This window comes from Convolutriloba macropyga, chromosome 8 (genome assembly GCF_964194025.1).
Source record: "Convolutriloba macropyga chromosome 8, txConMacr16.3, whole genome shotgun sequence".
NCBI classification, from domain to species: domain Eukaryota; kingdom Metazoa; phylum Xenacoelomorpha; order Acoela; family Convolutidae; genus Convolutriloba; species Convolutriloba macropyga.
The window spans coordinates 27,467,421-27,486,580 of NC_134475.1; the positions used below are offsets into that span (position 1 = coordinate 27,467,421).

At 32.5% G+C, this 19,160-nt stretch overlaps 1 protein-coding gene across 1 annotated transcript in view; it reads right to left on the reverse strand.

Moving 5' to 3' along the window:
- Positions 1 to 11,049: 11,049 nt before the first annotated feature.
- Positions 11,050 to 19,160, reverse strand: part of LOC142345009 (uncharacterized) — a 36,831-nt gene continuing 28,720 nt past the window's right edge. Inside the window, exons 3-5 of the mRNA XM_075397093.1 lie at positions 17,883 to 18,048; positions 13,007 to 13,245; positions 11,050 to 11,257 (exon numbers count right to left, since the gene is read on the reverse strand). Coding sequence (XP_075253208.1) covers positions 11,050 to 11,257; positions 13,007 to 13,245; positions 17,883 to 18,048 — 613 coding nt within the window. The remainder of the gene's footprint in view (positions 11,258 to 13,006; positions 13,246 to 17,882; positions 18,049 to 19,160) is intronic.

Sequence of the window (19,160 nt, forward strand, 5' to 3'; positions counted from 1 at the left end):
AGTAACCATGCCAGCAATAGCATAATAGCCACTATGTATCTCACTAAGTACATTTTTCATATTTGAATATATTTTATATAAATTAATTGATTTATGTATTTCCTTTAATTCCAAATATTCTTCAAAATAGAACATTAACTCTTTTGGTTTAATCTGTGTTGGTTCTATCATTCTATCTGTTAAATAACTACTTAGTATATTATATTCCTTTTTTTTAAACTCTGTATAATCAACATACTTCTCAATATCAAGATCACCTATCCTAGAATCATATACAACATTTTTATCTTTATCTAATACAATTTAATAGTCACTAATAGTATTATAATTTTTTACACCATAGTTATAATGTTTAAATCTATATAGATTAGAATCAATTTTAAACTTCTCTTGTACTCCTTCAAGGAATTGTTGTGAACTATTTAAAGTAATATATATAGCTGGGGTATTATCTCTTGCTTTTGTATTTAAATCTGTTACAGTATGACCTAAACATATTATATTAATATTGTGATGTCTACCTTTAGAATACAATGAGTCTATAGCTGGTAATCTAATGTTTTCTCCCATATCATCAAATATAATAAGACTATTAGCAAAACTATCTAAATTATCTAATAGTTTTAAATCATCAATGCCATTTACATTATATCCTTTCCACTCACTACCATCAATACAGAATACATCAACAGTCTCATACAAACCACAATAATCTTTTATAAAAGTTGATTTACCAGAATTAGATGGACCATAAATAATAAAGTTATGTTTTTTAATTTCAAATGGTTCTGGAACAATATTCCTATATCCTTTGAATCTCTTCCTTAAATCAGAATATTTATCATAATTCCAATAAGCAATTACAATAATAAGTATCAACATAATAAATAACGGGAACGCAAGTAACATTTTAATAGGATTAAACTTTGATTTGGGAACCAGCTTCATGGATTGGTGAAACCACTTCGTGGATCTGGGAACCAGCTTCATGGATATTATAATTCTTTGCTTGTTCTTTAAATCTTTCTTTAGTGTGACCAAATCTATATCTATTGAGATATAAGCATATCCTACAAGTGTAATGTTCGAATCTTAGTGAGAGATATGCTTATTTACTTTACACTTATGACATGTTAGATATTGATCTGGATCATTATAATGCTTACTCATATGATTATGTCTCTCTCTATAGGTTATAATTTCATCACATACAAAACATGATAAAGGTTTACTTTGGCATTCATCACAACTCCAACACCAAGCTTTATTTTTACATTCATCGCATTTGGTACTAATCATTTTTATAGTATTGAAAAGGTATATAAATAATATTATTTCAAAATTTGGCATGTAAAAATGAATGTGCAGGAAAACAACGGGAACATTCTAACTGGAAGAGGTCAAGTCCAATCTCAAAGTGAGCAAGCTCAATCTCATGGACAAGCTCCATCTAGTTCTACTAGTATGGCAATCCAAATGTTAAAAAATAAAAAGAAACCAAGGGATGAAATCAAACCAGTAGATAAGGAAAGACAAAAATAGAATTAGAAAAATCTTTAGAATCAATCAGAAGGTTTAATCGTGTAAAGGAAGAAAAAAAGGAGTCGTATGATAAACAGGATGCAAAATTGAAACAACGAGAAGAAGATATGCGTGAGTCATTGCGAATGGTTGAAGCAAAATATTGTCCAGATTTAGATCCACGAAGTGGTTACACCAAAAAGGATTTAGGTTCTGATAAGGATAAGGATTTAGGTTCTGATAAGGATAAAGATGTAGATTCTGATAAGGATAAGGACTCAGATTTAGACTCAGTTTCATCTGATGATTTTGTCTATGTCCAAAAGCCTAAAACAAATAAGATTAGATGTGAAGAATGTGATGAAGAGATGACTCGAAAGAATTGTAACAGACACATTCAATCACTTAAACATAAAAAGAATGAGCGAATGTTTAATAGAAATAAAATTATTGAGATTGCTAATGAGGATGAAATAAAAGTTACTAATAAAGATATAGAACAAAAGTTATTTGAGCAGTATCCTGAAGAAGGAATAAAGTTTTGTGATAGTTGTGAGATATATCTAGATAATGATACCGCTTATAATAATCATGTGACAACATTAAAACATAGGAACAATGTAAGACTAGTTAATGGGGAAATAATAAAGAATGGAAGTAGGTTTGATTGTGTAACATGTAAGATTTCTCTAAGTCAATATAGTGTGGATCAACATTTGAAAACAAAGATGCATCTGGATAATGTAGAGGGAAAGGATCTGCGAATTTGCAAAACAACTTCGTTGAGCAGTTTAACTGATAAGGATAAGAAAAAGGATACTAATAAAAATATAACTGAAGGATATTGCAATATATGTAATACTCGATATAACAATAAAAATCAACACAATGAATCAGAAGAACATAAAGAAAATAATAATCAGAAAAAACTTGTTGATAAGAAGTGGCGACATAAAGTTAGTGAGTTAGGAATAGATCATAACATGAAGCATAATCAATAATAACAACTAGTAGTAATTATGAAGATTCTAAATTCTTAAGTATACTGGAGTCAATGCATAACATACATCCCCATATTAAGTTTAACACCTTTGATGTAGTTAAGTATACAAAACCTACAGATGATAAGTTAGAAGAAAACGAATTTACCTTTAGGTTAATGACTAGGCTATATAATGGTGCACATGACTTGGATTTATTGAATGGGGAACTAGAGACAAGAATGCAGGAACAGGAAATGAATCAATCTGGATGGAGTATGCAACGATTTGTTAAAAGGACAATGTATATACATAGGTTTTATCCAAGTGGTGGACGTGATACTGAGTTACCATTCAAGTCTAGATATATACTTAATATACATAATACTGATAATAAGTGTTTGCTATGGTGTCTAATTGCTTATCTACATCCTGCATCACGTGATCCAAATAGAGTTAGTAAATATAATAAACCTGAATATATTAATGAGATAAAATTACCAAATGGGGCTATACCTCCATATGATTATTATCACTCAAAGAAAATACAAGAACTAATAAAGATAAGGTATTATTTAATGTGTTTAATCTACTGGGATAATCATTACTTCCTATATAAAGATGTATCCTTCTTATTAAGAAAATCATCTAATCATAATAAATGCTATCCATGTCTAAAATGTTGTGTATCATTTAGAACAGAAGATGCATTAAATAAACATTTGGATTTATGTAATACACAGAAACATATAGATAGAAGAATATTCCATAAAAATGATTACTTAAAGTTTGATAAGTTCCATTATAAAAACAGAGTACCATTTGCTATGTATTATGATTTTGAATGTATAATAAAAGATGATAAACACATTCCTATTGCTTGTGGTTTATATATAAAAAGTGACTATCCTGATATATTAGAAGATAAGTATGAATGTAACTGTGGTGATAAAGTAGTTGATTGGTTTGTGGATAGAGTAGATCATTATAATAAATTATTTAAAGATATATTTAGTATAAATATTCCACTGAAAGAAGAGACTATTACTCCACTTACTACTACTACCGCATGTTATTATTGTAATGAGAACTTAGGTGAAGACATCGTTAGAGATCATGATCATCTAAGTGGTAAATTTAGAGGATATGCTCACAATAAATGTAACCTCCAAGCTAAGAATAATTTTGTACCAATGTATGCATTTAATTCTTCTAATTATGATAATCATCTATTTATAGCTAAACTAGCAAAGAAAGTTAGACTAAAAGTATTAACTGAAACTGATGAGAATTATATTAGTATTGATATGGGTTATGCTAAAGCATTGGACATTGAGTAATGAAGAATGTATAACATTAAATAAATGTGGCTTAGAAAGAAGTAAAGGTATATTCCCATATGAATGGTTTGATAGTATAGATAAACTACATGAAACATTTTTACCACCCAAGGAAGCATTCTTTTCTAAGTTGAAACAAAGTGGTATTACAGATAAAGAATATAAGCAAGCAATAGATTGTTGGAAAGATACTAAATGTGAGACAATAAAGGATCATATGATGTTTTATCTTAAAACAGATGTATTGTTATCAGTTGATGTATTTGAGAAATTTAGAGCTTTGTGCTTAGAATATTATGAAATAGATCCATGTTACACATATTCTACTCCTGGGTTAACCTGGTTGTGTGGGTTGAAATATAATAATGTTAGACTTAAATATTACAAAGAAAATACAGTTAATATTTATGATACAATACATCATGGTATTAGAGGTGGGTTAGCTTCAGTATTAGGTGATTGTCATGTAAAATGATTGAATAAACAGATAGATCCTGAGTATGCTGGGAAAGAGAATTATTTAAAGTATTTAGACTTCAACTCATTATATGCTTCTGCTATGGTTCAAGCTTTACCTACTGGTGAGATTAAAGTATGTGAAGAATTGGGCTTCACTAGATCTAGCTCTAACTTAGGTTATATCTACATCATTGATATTGAGTATAGTGATGAGTTGAAACAGAAAACATATAAATATCCATTCTTCCCTGAGAAAACAAAAGCATGTGTAGATCAATTTACAGATTATCAAAATGTAAACAAAAAAAGGATAAAAACCTAATGAGAATTTAATGCTAAAATTAACAGATAAGGTAGATTATGTAAAAGATGGAGAGATGTTAGATTGGTATTTAGATCATGGTTTGAAATTGGAAGATATTACAATTAAGCAAAAGTTAGAATATAGTAAGAGACAATGGTTAAAGCCCTATATTGAGTTTAATATATGGAAAAGAAAAGAAGCTAAAGCTAAAGGTGATAAATTTGGAGATGTATTCTTTAAAATGATGAATAATGCCTTCTATGGAAAAACAATAGAAAATGTATATAATAGACAAGATATATAGTTAGTTAATGATGTAGATAGGTGTATAAAATTAGTAGAAAATATTAGTTTTAAATATGCTGTGGTTTTCGATAATGAATTAGTAGCTGTACATAAAACTCGAGGTAAATAAAATAAGATAAGTTTAATTATATAGGTTTTGTTATATTAGAAAAAGCTAAGCTATATATGTATAAAGCCATATATGATTACTTTGAAAAAGAATTAGATTGTAGTTATCATTATACAGATAGAGATAGTATATTTATAAACATAAATATTCCATTAGGTAGTACTATAGAAAAGGAAATGGATAAGATAAAAGATATTTTACATAATAATGAGTTAAGTAAGATGAAAGATGAATTAGCCAATGATACTTTTATAGAAGCATGTTTCCTTAAAGCTAAAGCATATTGTTACAATACTGTTAAAAGAAAGGAAGAGAAAAAAGTTAAAAGGTATAACTAAAGCCACTATTAAAAAAAAGATTACAATTGAAGATTATACTAGTGCTATATATGAAGGTAAAACTAAATATGTAACTAATTATACTATTGATAGTAATAAACATCATTTAGAAACTAAAGAACAATATAAAATAGCAATTGATCCATTTGATGATAAAGGTATTAGAGATAGTAATGGTGAATTTAGGTTTTACCAGTGAAAAAAACTATTCACTGTGTTTCCACCGATCTTAGTGTTTTTGACTGTATACCCATCACAGTGTGTCCCATATACAGTCTCACAGCAGGCATCATCCTTTTTAAGAACTGTGATTTTGGTTTTTTTTATCTCACTTAGTTTTATTGTAATTCATCAAAGTCGGGGACGTTCACTGGAGTCATTGAGGAAGGAACCCCAAACCTTCCGTTTGCTAAAGCAACTTAACTAGACTCAATAGTTTAACCACTACACCAAGTGAGACAGAAAGTTTTAGTTTTAGACTGATTAAATATTGATTAGGGGATATATAAAATTTTTTATTATTTTAATAATTCTTTCAATTTTTGTTCAAGTTTTCTTTTTTGTTCAAGTTATCCACGAAGTGGCTTCACAGATTTCGCAAGTTGGTTTTACGTGCTTTTTACACGGTCTCACTAGTTTTATACTAGTATCTGGGGACGTCCACTGGAGTCAGTGGGGATAGAACCCGAACTATATAGACCTCAGAAAAAATGAACGCCAGTTTTATCGAAACTTGAAATGGAAAAATTTTGTTTTTGACATTTCAACTAACGGCAAAGATTCTTATGTGGCAGCTTTTTATAGAGGAGAAATCATCTGTGGAAAATTACGAATGTTTTATTCGGAAAAAGGCGAAGATTACGCATCTGTGGAACGTTTCAAAGTTGTTGAGTCTCGTTCATCCCCACTTGGTTCAACTCATCAAATATACTCTTTTTTTCTTGTTGAGGAAAGTTCCGAGTTGATCACTTTCAATCAAAAACTTATATCCAATAAACTTTTGTTCTTCAGAACATCAATTGCAAAGTTTCTTGTACCGCTGATTGAGGCGTTTGAACACGATTAATCTGATTATTGGTTTGATAGTTAGTTTTTTGGCTTCTAGTAAGAACGAGACTGGTCACTAAACTAAAACTTCTTCTATGATTTTTGTAAAAACCCAGGACCCAGGTCTTCCATTAATTCGTGTGTTTTCAATGGTTTTTGTTGATTAAAAACTCAAAAGTGTTAGATATGAGATACAAGTATTTAAAGTATGAAGATGCTAATATCATAACATTTGCTTGTGATCTTATGTGCCAATGAATTAAATGTTTGCACAATTTTTATTGTTACGTTTGCCAATTAGAAAGAACAGAAATCATTTTAATTTTTTTGACTTCTGGTGTCTCCTTTTTGAATTTTTCGTTGAGATTTTGAGCAACTGCGCTAAAGATTTAATTAATTTCACTACATTGTGAAGTTGTTATGTTTAACTTCACAGCGGGTTGTTTTCTTGTCATGTGATTGAATATTCCTCAGAAAGTTTTTTTTTCGGCTTCCAGTAAGAACGAGACTGCTCACAAACTAAAACATCTTTTATGATCCTTGTATGAAACCCAGGAAAACCTATATGATCCTTGTACGAAATCAGGGAAATCATATATGATCCTTATATGAAATCGAGGAAATTGAAGTTTTCCCTAGCACGAAAATGAAAGCCTAACTGATCTTGCTTAGCATTTGCTAGTAATACAAGGACTAACAACTACTTCCTCGTCGTATTGGAACCTTTATGATATCTTTGATTTCTTACAAGGATCATATAGGATTTCTTCAATTTCGTACAAGGATCATATATGGTTTCCCGGATTTCATTCAGGAATCATATATGATTTCCTAGGTTTCATCAAAGAATCATATATGACTTCCTAGGTTTCATCAAAGAATCATATATGATTTCCTTGGTTCCATGCAAGGATCATATATGGTTTCCTTGGTTCCATGCAAGGATCATATATGATTTCCTTGGTTCCATGCAAGGATCGTACTAGGAAATACGTTATGATTTGTATGACATCATATATGATCCTTGTATGGAACCAAGGAAGCGGCGACCCGGGAAACGGCTTCAAATACACGACAAAATATATCAATAAGACCGAAGCAAACATTTTTTGTACTGAAAAGCATTTATACAACAAACCTAATTTCAACAGCAGATATCAACAACAGAGCAATTCGGAATCTGCAACGGCCATCTTTGGGTTGTCGTAGGCCATCTTTTTTGTCTCAACGAATGCGCTACTAGAGAAGAACTTGAGAAGAACTTGCAAAAACTGTTAAAGAGTTATCATGTAATGTCTCGTTTTGAGATCCCCAGACCCTTGACCCCTCTCTTTCTCGATTTGTCGGAAAATCAGTTGCACGTTTCGGTTAACGCTTCTACAATTGCGAGATCTGCGTCATTTACTAACGGTCACTTTGTGATTGAAAAGTGCAAAGTTGCTCCAGAAAGGCATCGGTGTCAGAGTTGCTAATCTCGTTCAGCAAAGTTTGCCACATTCAGTCAGCAAAACCAATTTTTTGTACGGATGGTCAATTAGCTGTGGACTGGATTTCGTCACAAAAAAAAGCAAATTTTATAAATTTAGCGATTCGTCCTCTCTATGATCTATCGAAGTTTATTTTTGATGTTATTAAATTTCTCTGATCCTGTTTATTGTAAAAGAGCTGTTCCCTCGTTTATACCAATGTTAACCAGGACATTATTGTCAACTTTTCGAAATTCGATTCTGTGGTAATTGGTAACGGTAATCGAGACAATCTACGTTTTAAAAAAAGATAGTCGATGAACACTACTAAAAGCTGTGTTAAACACAACTAAAAGCTGTGATCTTAAACCATCGAATATATCTTAAGCCATCAAATATTGATACAGCTACAAGAATGACTAACTCTTCTTCAACTTTTATCGATTACATCTTAACAGACGATTACAAAACAGGCATAGTAGCGGATACAATTTCGAAAACTGATCATTTTGCAACAATCACAGTTCTTAAATCTGTGATGCTAAAATCAAGAACAACAAAAAAATCTGACAAAAAACTATTCAGCCACAGCGTTCCAAAATCTTAAAGAAAATTCGGATTGGAGACACTTTTACGGTGCAGTGACGGGAGATATGAAGTTATTTGAATTTCAAAGAATTATTGAAAGAGCCTTAGCAATACATGCTCCAATTAAAATCTGTTATATTAGAAAAGACGAACCAAAATTTGTATTTAAAGAAAATGGCTTTGTGAGAAAACAAAAAACAGTTTTCATGAATGAGCGATGATAAAACTAAAAACGATTTAATTCGTCAGAAGGAAAAACATTTTCTCTCAAGTTTTTGTGGATTCAAACAGTGAATAAGCCAGATGGAAATTCATTCAAGATCTTCGTAATAACGAAAAAACTGAAACCAGAATTCAATCGTTATTAGACAGTTTTGCAAATAAGATAACAAAGCCAATGGAAATTGCAAATCTTCTAAATTATAGTCTTTCTACTCAAGGAGAGTTCATTGGCTTGCAACAAACAAACAACATTCCTCCTTAAACTGCTCCGGAAGAGTGTTTCAGGTTCCGATATATAACAACCAAGGAATCAAGTTTGCTCTTAGATTCTTTGCATACAAGTAAACCACTCAGGCCTTCAAAAACACCAGCTTGGGCAATAAAAGATGCTAAAGCAGCGCTAGTGGAACCACTATGTTATCTCATTAATCCAGTCATTACAGAAGAAAAATTTCCAGAAGATCTTAAAAAGCTTGTGTAACTCCTTTTTTCAAAAAAGAAATCCTGAAGACCCACTCAATTATGGACCCATTTTCGTCACTTCTGCTTTCTCAAAATTTTTTGAAAAGGCGTTCAGTTCACAAATGATAAGTTTCTTAGAACGAGAGCTATTATTGTCTCTTAGTCAATTTGGTCATAGAAAATAAATTTCAACAATTGATGCTATCCTGAAATCGATAGAACAAATAAGATTAGAACTCAACAAGAAAAAAATGTTACAGGTGCGTTTTTAGATCTTTCCAAGGCTTTTGATTCTATAAACCACAAAATAATGTTACGGATACTTGAAAACATAGGTTTTGACGCACATGCTTCCATTTTAATAGAAAACTATTTGGGTGAAAAAACTGAAAGAGTTGTCCTAAATTGGAATTTAATCAGATTGGATCAAATTGAAAAGAGGAGATCCACAAGGTTACTTTTTAGTACCTCTATTATTTACCCTTTACGTCAACAATTTAGCAAAGATTGTAGAAAAAGATTGCCCGGTCGTCCAGTATGCAGACGACACTTTTTTTACATCCGACACTGATGAAATATCGTCAATAACAAAACTTGAACATAACATCTCAAAAATTATCAGTTTTTTTGCAAAGTCCCAGTTAATGGTGAACAAACAAAAAACAAAATACATTGTGTTCAGTACCAGGAAGAGGTTAACAAATACTGTTATGAATATCGACAAAAAATAGAAGAATCATATAGTGTGAAGTTTTTTGGCGTATTTATTGATAGCAAACTAAAATTTGATGGAGAAGTGAAATAAATTCTCCAGAGAATGGCTTGTGGAATAAAACCTTCGAACACACTTAATAAAAAATTACCAGAGAAAACGAAAATCTTATTACTTAATGCAATAGTATTAAGTCAACTACATTATTCTGCATTAATTTTGATAGGGTAGCAAAAGTCATTACTCACAACTTTAGAAAAACATTTGAATTGGGGAATAAAAACTTTTTTAATAGGAGAAAATACGATCGGTCCACATATCTCAAACTTCGCAACAGAGTATTACCAGTCTCTTTTTTCTTGATAAAAACATTGCTCAAAACATTTATTCTCTTACTCTGCCACGATCATCCAGCACATAAAATTGAGCCTCTCTCTGCCATGAGAATAGAACAACACGACAGGTCAAAAAAATGACGTTCCATATAAGAAAGAACAATAAATTTTGAACTGATTCTTTTATTGCACAAGCCCTTCCCATTTATAATAGTCTGCCTTCTAATATTAGACTGAAAACAACATCGAACGATTCCTTAAAAAGAACTGAAAGAATATTTTTGAAAGAGTTTTTGAATGAATTTTTGAAATAACTAATATGAAAGATGACATTGAGAGCATTAGATTTTAATTTTTATTTCTAATCTTCATGATGTACATAAAAATTGTGGAAACGTTTTATGCTCGCATCTTAGGCCATTTTTTTTACTAATGTATGGTCAAATTTTTAGTTAAGAAATTTAATGATTATATAGTTTTACATAATGTTATATTCTTAACTTTTACCATTTGCATTTTATTCTTATGTGTATCAGAGGAAATTAACAACGTTTTTTAAAAATGCTATTGTATTGAGTCATTAACATCGATTTCCGAGTGAAGTACAGTAAAGGCTACAAAAGGAAATGTCTTTTGATTGGTCAAACTTGAGACCATAATTTCTTGACTTTTGTCCCGAACCGAAATTTTTGTATGCTGGAAGTTGATATCGTCTGATAAGAGGTTTTGAACTTGGACTTTGGACTAGATCTTCTAGCACCCTGCAAATCATACTTTCATCGATTGATACAGTTGCCCATAATAGTTCAAAAACTAATTTTTGCTTTGTATCGCATTAGGGAAGGGGATATAATGTAATTTTAGAGGAAATATGTGCCTATTTTGCCCCATTTTGGATCGTCATCTGAGATACGAGGTTGAACGTAGCTGGTGAGGAACAGGATGTTGGCAGATCCAAGTGACGTCAGCACTAGATAGCAGAAAGACACTGAAAGAAGTCCGCGAGTGATAGATTGGTCTCGATTGGACCCACCCCCAGTACCCGAAGATCCCACAGAGTTGCGTTTCCTGTAAAAAGACGATCAATATAAATCGTGGTTAATTGGGAATTTTTATCTCGTAAGATCTGATCTGATCAGATGTGTACAACTTCCACACGAGAATGTATGATCTGATGAAATGTTCATTCCTCAAGTCTGCGAGTTTGAAAAAAAACTGCACAAGTACTTAAGTGCTAGATAAGGCAAGGAGGAAAATTTGTTCATACTTAAGGTTCAATTTAATCGATATAAGCTAATCGACATCTAGAAAATCTGTAAATTTTCACACTGATACGGATTATTAAAATACCTGTAAAACGTTAGCCCATTTTGATTTCCATAATTTCAATAATAGAAATCTGTTTACTCGTGCTCAAGAGCACGGATATTATATTTTTAAACTTTTCGAGTCACATATTTAAAATTATGAGAGCTTATGGTAAACAATAAACAATCTACTTCACTTTTACGATTAAAACCAATAATTTTTTTAAAATCCAACAATGTAATGAGCAATTAATATAGCAGTTTGTTTATCAATGCTTGGGCGGCACTTTTTTGAGGGCTGCAAATATGATCATTGAGTTACCCTGTAAATTTTTTGGCAGTTAGTTTTCTTATTTAGCTTAAGTAACCTCGCGTTCAGTTACAAGATTTTGTCAGATATTGAAAATTTTAAAAGATCTGACCAGAAATTGTAAGTTATGGTAAGAAAATATCAGACCGTACACCATAGCGACATATCTGCAACAAATCTTTCGTCCAGCCAGGCTGAGGTTTTTCATTCAGATAAACCATGATCAGTCAATGCTTTTTGACATTTTGTCCCGGTTTCGCCTAATGTAAGACTGATCTTGTTTAACCAACTTTTTGAAAAGAAAGAGAATTTTTACTGCAAAGATCAGCTTGGTTTGGTCACTCAGCAGAATTTTGGTCACTCAGCAGAAAAGAAACAACAGACAATTCGGCAGGGAGCACTTAAATTTTTTTTCTAAGCTTAATTACTTTTGCGACGGTCCGTTGATGTTGTATTTTGACATTACACACGATGGACTACACTCCGAATTACTAGTTCACGATGGTTATATCTATCGTCCGTTTCTGATTTTTCTCTGTTGTGTTTTACTTCAGTCTTCAGTTTTTACTTCACGCTAATTGGATAAGAAAAGTTTATGTAAAATTATTAATATGCTTACAATTTAGGATTCAAGCGTTTTTCACATCTGCAAGCTTTGTAATAACTTTGAAAAATGTTTACTTCATGTTCCATCAATTTCCAGATTTCATCTATAAATAGATACGTCTAAGATTAAATTACTTGATATAGTCAACAAAATTCTATTTCTTCAATCATATGTACCGCAAAATCTTTTTCCTACAGCGATAATTTTTTATAAACTTTTATTCCCTTATGATAAAAAAAAGTTTTGGCAAATGGTTGCTTAAATGTTTCTTATTAAGTAGGCTATCAAAATTTGCTAATTGTTTATATCTTATTCAATTGGAATGGCTAGTATAGGCAATGGATATAAAATCATGATCACTGACAGTATAAACATCAATTTAAACTGCTTTCATTGCTTCTGTAATCAATCTACAACTTTTTTGTTATGATATTTGGCACAAATTTTCCTTGATAATAAATTTTTAATAAAATAAATATCTGAATTACGTAATATGACTAATTTACTTATGTGTGCACTACGGACTTCATTTTATTTGATTTTATTTTTTCCACTGCAAGAAAGAAAAGAGTGCATAGTTTATTTAATCGTACCTCAGATTGACGATTATGACGACATTGAAGACGAGAATCAGGGTTCCAGGCAGAACAGAGTAGAGGAAAGTGCCAGTGTAGAGCGTGTACAAGTTGCGCATCAGGGGAGACAGGTGTGATCCCATTAGACAACTGCCCCCCTCTAGGGCAAAGGCGTATAGATTTCCAGCCAGTAGAAAAGAGATGAGTATGTATATAGCACTGGATGCTTTCACTGGGTACCACAAATTGGCTTTCAACTGTTTTGGATCTTACCTCAACTATGAGAATTCGTTTATCAACTTTTTGAACAAGTCCTCTCATACCGGCTGGTCAAATTTTGACATGATACTTACATTCTAATAGTTTATACAATACTTGAAAGCAAGGCTACCCAAGTCTAGGTACAGACTTATAAAAAGACAATGCTCAACCCAAATGTACTATGAATAGACCATGCTTGACTCATTTGAGCTATGAAAAGATTTTAGCTGGACTTTAAGACATTCTGAACCTTAGCTCGACTCAGTTTTTTCGCAAAAGACTTTAGCTGGACCCAAAATTTTTCAAAAGATTTTAGCTCGACCCAATATTTGGGCTGGACTTAAGCTCTAAACAATGTTTGCAAACAAAGTCGAGTTGAAGTCTTTTCATTGGTATTTTCATAAGTCTGCTTTTTTGCCATTAAAATTGTCCGTGCAATATTGCATATAACGTAGTCAACGTGTATGCTCCTTCATTTTTTACGATTCAGAAGAATCACTAATCCCTCAAAAACCTGCATTACTTGTAAAAAAAAGATAGTTCACAATTTTGGAGGCGAAACTGAATAACGCCGAAATTTTGTCATGGCTAATGGGACTAGGACCAATACACATAAGCTAGACGGTTTCATCGAATCAACTAAAGTGGTAATATACTCGAGCTGCCATAACTCGCTACCTTAAGGTTTGACAAAAATCTTAATGCTTATGGCAGTCTTCCAACTGTTTCTGAAGTTGTACTGCTCTGATGCAAAGCTATTCAGTCTTGCTCTCACTCTGCTTCTGTTTGTACAGCAGCAGAAAAAATGCAAAATTTTGGATTTTGAAAAACAGACCTACGAAAAGACTAATGGTGGACCCATAAAAGACCTTTACTCGACTTTGTTTGTTATGATATGACTAATGGTGGACACATAAAAAGACCTTAGCTGGACTTTCTTCGTTATGAAAAGACTTAAGCTCGACCCATGAAAAGATATTAGCTCAACATTAATTAGGAAGCTCGACCGTGTAATTATAGTCAATATTGCCCCCTACTAGACTTTCAAAGTCTTTTTATAAGTCGAGGCCTTGGCCTGGGTAGAGGTTACATGTGTCTACCAGTCCTCAACAACATAAACTTTTGTTGTTCAAAAGTAAGATGATCCACGTGAGAAAATATTTTTTATCTTTGCCATGGCAAAGATTTAAAAAATTTCTCACGTGGGTCATGTTACTTTTGAACTACAAAAGTTTATGTTGCTGAGGACGGGCTAGAAATACAAGAAACGTGAAAACTTCTGTAGGGAAAGTGCAGAACAATTGTCAAATAATCTCGCAGGCTGTCGCCCAGACGAAAATCAATTATGTCCGGACTTAAGATAAACGCACGAGGGAGAGGGCACTATGCGTTCAAAAACACATTGTCTGGGAACATCGAAGAACGCAGGAAAGTATGGAAATAAACGATTCTCTTGGTGTACAATTTTTGTGTCTGAAACAACCTGAAAGTTAACAATTTTCGTCTTGTACGGGCTGGATAAACTTGATTTTGGTCTGGCACTTCAGCTTGGGCTGCAATGACACATTAAATTATAAAACTCATCTAAATGAACTGCCGACGTTGTATAAAAAATTTTAACGTAGTGGTACAATCAATATTTGTGGTAGCGATGATGTCAGAGTTTAAGAAAAAACAGAAAGGATTTAAGGAAGTAATTTGATATAAAAAACAACTCCTGGCCAGAACAACTTTTGACTACTGCGACTAAAATTTTGTTCTCAATATTTTTTAACCTTCGAAACAACCAAAAGCAACATCAAGCTTTAAATGTGAAGTAAATTTTGGTCGGAGGAAAAACATTTTAAATGTTATGTGACCACATCTATAAATTCCAACATAGAGATTCGATTTAGAAGACTAGGAATTACAAATTGATCTAAATAAACGCACAAATAGGTGGTATAAAAAACAATTAGAAATCACACTGTTGTAAGGTTCCAAATTATTGTTTTAACAAATAGGTTTCTAAAAATTTTGTTTGTAGATTTCAGACCAATTTTATAATTATCTCCAGCAAAGGATTGATAATTTTACCAGGAGAAAAAAAAGAAAGTAGCTGAACAATGTTATACTAAAGGCTTAATTTCAACAGTAAAAACAACTGTAGTTTTCGTAGCAGACAGAACAGCGGCATATTCAAATTCAACAAAGTTTAAAAAAATTGCAAAAATTGAAAACGCTTTTATTTTCACCAGATAATTTGGAGAAAAATTTCTGCGACAAACGAGGTGCTGAACACACACATATTAATATATATATATATATATATATATATATATATATATATATATATATATATCGAAGAGGCACTTGAGATAAAAAAAACATTTTGAATTGGCCTATGATAATGAACTCTTTTATCTTTTGAAAAAAATGTAATTTGATATCTTTGTAGCGGGTCATTACAAAATTGAAAGAGCGCAAGATCTACTTCGAACTTTTTTGTATAGTGATTGATCATCACTATTTTGACGGTAACCGCTTAGAATCATTTGAGCCAATAGTTTCATTGCCAACACTTTTATTCCTAACGACTAATTCTTGCAATATTCTGAACCTTAATAAAAGTTTTCAGGCCGTTTTCCAGTGCGTACAGTAATTTTTTGAAAAGGTTCTAAAAAAAATTTGTCTGTGCTCTCAATGAGACATGGTTTATCTAAATAAAGGCTGTTTGAAGTCTTTAAACAACAACTCCTTAAAAATTGTTTTCGCTAATGCGAGCGTGTGCTTGCCTTGTGCGAAAATTTTGCCTTGTAAACGTATTATTATGTTGCACGATATTATGAAAGATGGTTGATACCTTCTTGCAATAATATCGCAAAATATTTATAGTTATCTAGCAGGGTTATTAAAATGAATTTTATCTTGCAAAACGGCTGCTGCTTTTAAATTTAGGCAAAGAGACTGCTGATTTTCAACATCTTGAATGAATCTTGCAAGTTTTGGTATAGTTATGTATAATCTCGCAAGAGTGGTGCAGGAATCTTGGAAAAATTTACAATATAAACGCCGGAAGTCGAAAAGGAAAACTTCAAAATTGTGCCTCCATTTCCACTCATAAAACTTTTCATGTCACAATTTACTGTTAATTAGTGTAATTAGAATTCCAGAGAACCATAGCACCCCTTAGCTCAATGTAAATTGTCGCTATGCAATTTTAACTTATTTTTTGTGCCACTCAGATAAACGTTTATGATAATTTTGACTCTTGCTTCATATTTTTAGACTTGGTAGACTGAAAATTTACAGCGGTTTTTGACAAGCATTTTTGTTGAGAAATAAATTTGGGCGTTACCCTGGTGGGTAATTCCGGGATGATTTCGCCCGCAAAAATCTCAAAATGGACCTTATTTTTGAAAACAATTCTTGTAATCAAAACTTTGAAATTCAAACGCCCGAGTAAGGCAAAACAAAAATGATTAGACTGACTATATATTATGTGTACCGAACCAATGTGGCAAAGATTAAAAAAACTCAAAAATAAGTAGGACTGGCAGTGAATTCGTTGAAGTTATGATTAAAGCTAAGCACGCTAAAACGAAACTGTCGCAGTTGAGAGGCGCTAATCTTACAGAATTCATTGCTCTCTAGAGTTGACCTTACATATTTTTAGCGTTTCCAATCCTATAACTTAAACAAATTTACAGCTTACAGATGTTGCTTTTAGAGCCTCTATGCGTTGATTTAACATAATCTTAAATAATTTTTGCGTTGGCAAATGTCGATTTATCATAATTTTAGCATTTCCAAGCGTACATTTTAAGTATATTGAGCGTTTCAAAGTGTATATTTTCCATAACATTTTCCTTTATAAGAGTGGATCTAACAAATTCTCATCGTTTCAAGGTTAATAGTACATACATTAGCGGTGAAGTTAGCGTTGATCATACGCAAAAAAGCAGTGATTTGAGCCCTGAAATTACATAAACTCGAAAACTTAGGGCCTGTTTAGCTTTGGGGTGGAGTTTACTCAATTCAGGGCGACTATAGCCAATTGTCGAATCTCATCGGCCTAAAATATTAAAAATTATGCAGACTTTACATAATTATACGTTTTTCAGGGTTGATCTTGCATGATTAAGCAATCAACGCATTAACCACCAAATAAAATACATGATTCCACAACCTCACTGGCGACAAGCATGCAGGAGGTCAATATTTTGAGTATCGCAGACAATGGTCTAAATGTTGAAAATATGTAAAACAAACTTTTGGAAAGTAGGACGTTTAAGTAAGATCGTTGCTAGAAAACGCTAAAATTATGTAATATGTACTATTGGAAACGCTACATTTGCAAGATCGACAACTGGAAACGCAATAATTACGTAAGGTCTACGCGTTAAAACACTAAGTTTATGTAAAATAATTGTTAACTAGCGGTGACAAGTTGGAAAATTTTGCGTTGAAAGCGTTCAATCTGTACAATTAAAATCAGCACAAAATTATTTTTTAAAAACGCGGGGGTCTGTCAAACTTGTCAACTCCAGTTACTGCTTATCTTACATAAAATTGCCTGAATTCCTCTACCCGGGTTAAATGTTACGAAGTTCTTTCCCTAAAAAAGAGTTAAGATAAGATCCGGAGACGCGACCTTGAGGTTGTAGTAGATGGGTTTAACAACAGCCATGAGTCTGTCAAACGTAAAGAGAACCAGGACCAGTTGGGTTCCGAAGGTGGTCAAGTAGCTGATCCACTGACCCACTTTGCATGAGAAGTCAGTCTTTGATAGCAACACTGCCACATCCCAGTGAGCTAGACTGCAGTCAAAAACAAACTCTCAACCAAAATAAATAATGGTGGAAAAAATTGAAATCCTTTCAAAATTTCATTCTGATTTTCCTCAAGAGCGATAGAAGTGCTGGGAGTAATATGGCTTAGATGTGAAGCGATGTACTAAGATTAGAGGCAATGGGGTGTAGAGCGGGATAATTTTTATATTTGACGCTCATAATCTCCCAAAAACCTTTCGCCCGATGTAATTTTTGTTGTTAGCCTATCATTGCCCTCATTCGAGTCGTACTTAGTTGGCATAATTTAAAAAGTTTGCTATCTGATAGATGTGAGAGGTTGGAGTTTGTTAGCTAGCACCTTATCAGTTTTGACGGCATCCCGCACTGCCAGTTTCCCGCCATGCATGGAATTGATTTAACCTATACGAGTTGTTCCGAATGTTGGAGCTGAGCTTAAGGAATAACAAGCTTGCATAGGCGGGGAAAATAGAAACAAAACACTTTCTGATGTCTTAGTCATTTTAATAGTTATAGTTCTAGTTCTAGTTACAGTTTGTCACGTGAGAAAAAAGAGAAAAGGGGGAAATAACAAAAAGTGACACACAGAACTCAACGTAGTAGCCGCAGAAAACGGCTGAAAGTATAACTCAGCAAAATATTGCAAAACAAATTGTCTTGAGCAGTAAATAACGTGTTACTGTGTCTTGAACTAGAAATATTCCTGAGCAGTAAATTGTTACTGTGTCTTGTATTCAAAATATTATTCTTGAGCAGTAAATTTTGTTACTGTGTCTTGCATCAACGAATTATTGGAGCTGAAATTCAACTGTTACAACCCCAACTTCTGGTATTCTCAACTTGTGAGTACAAACAGCAAAAGCCAACTTAGGTTTAAATTTAAATATTTTTGCACAAACAGGTCTTAGACATATATCTTTGTCTTCGATTTGTTCTTTCTATCGGATTGAACTGGTATACATAAAGAGATCCCGTATTGTGTGATCTGTAGCAATCCAGTTCAAATTGATAGTTGAAAAAACTAAGATCAGCGAATAGTTACGAACTAAAATAGTTAATGCAACGGTAAGTACAGCAGAGCGGATATACAGTTACAAAAGCGAACTGCATAAACGAAGTAT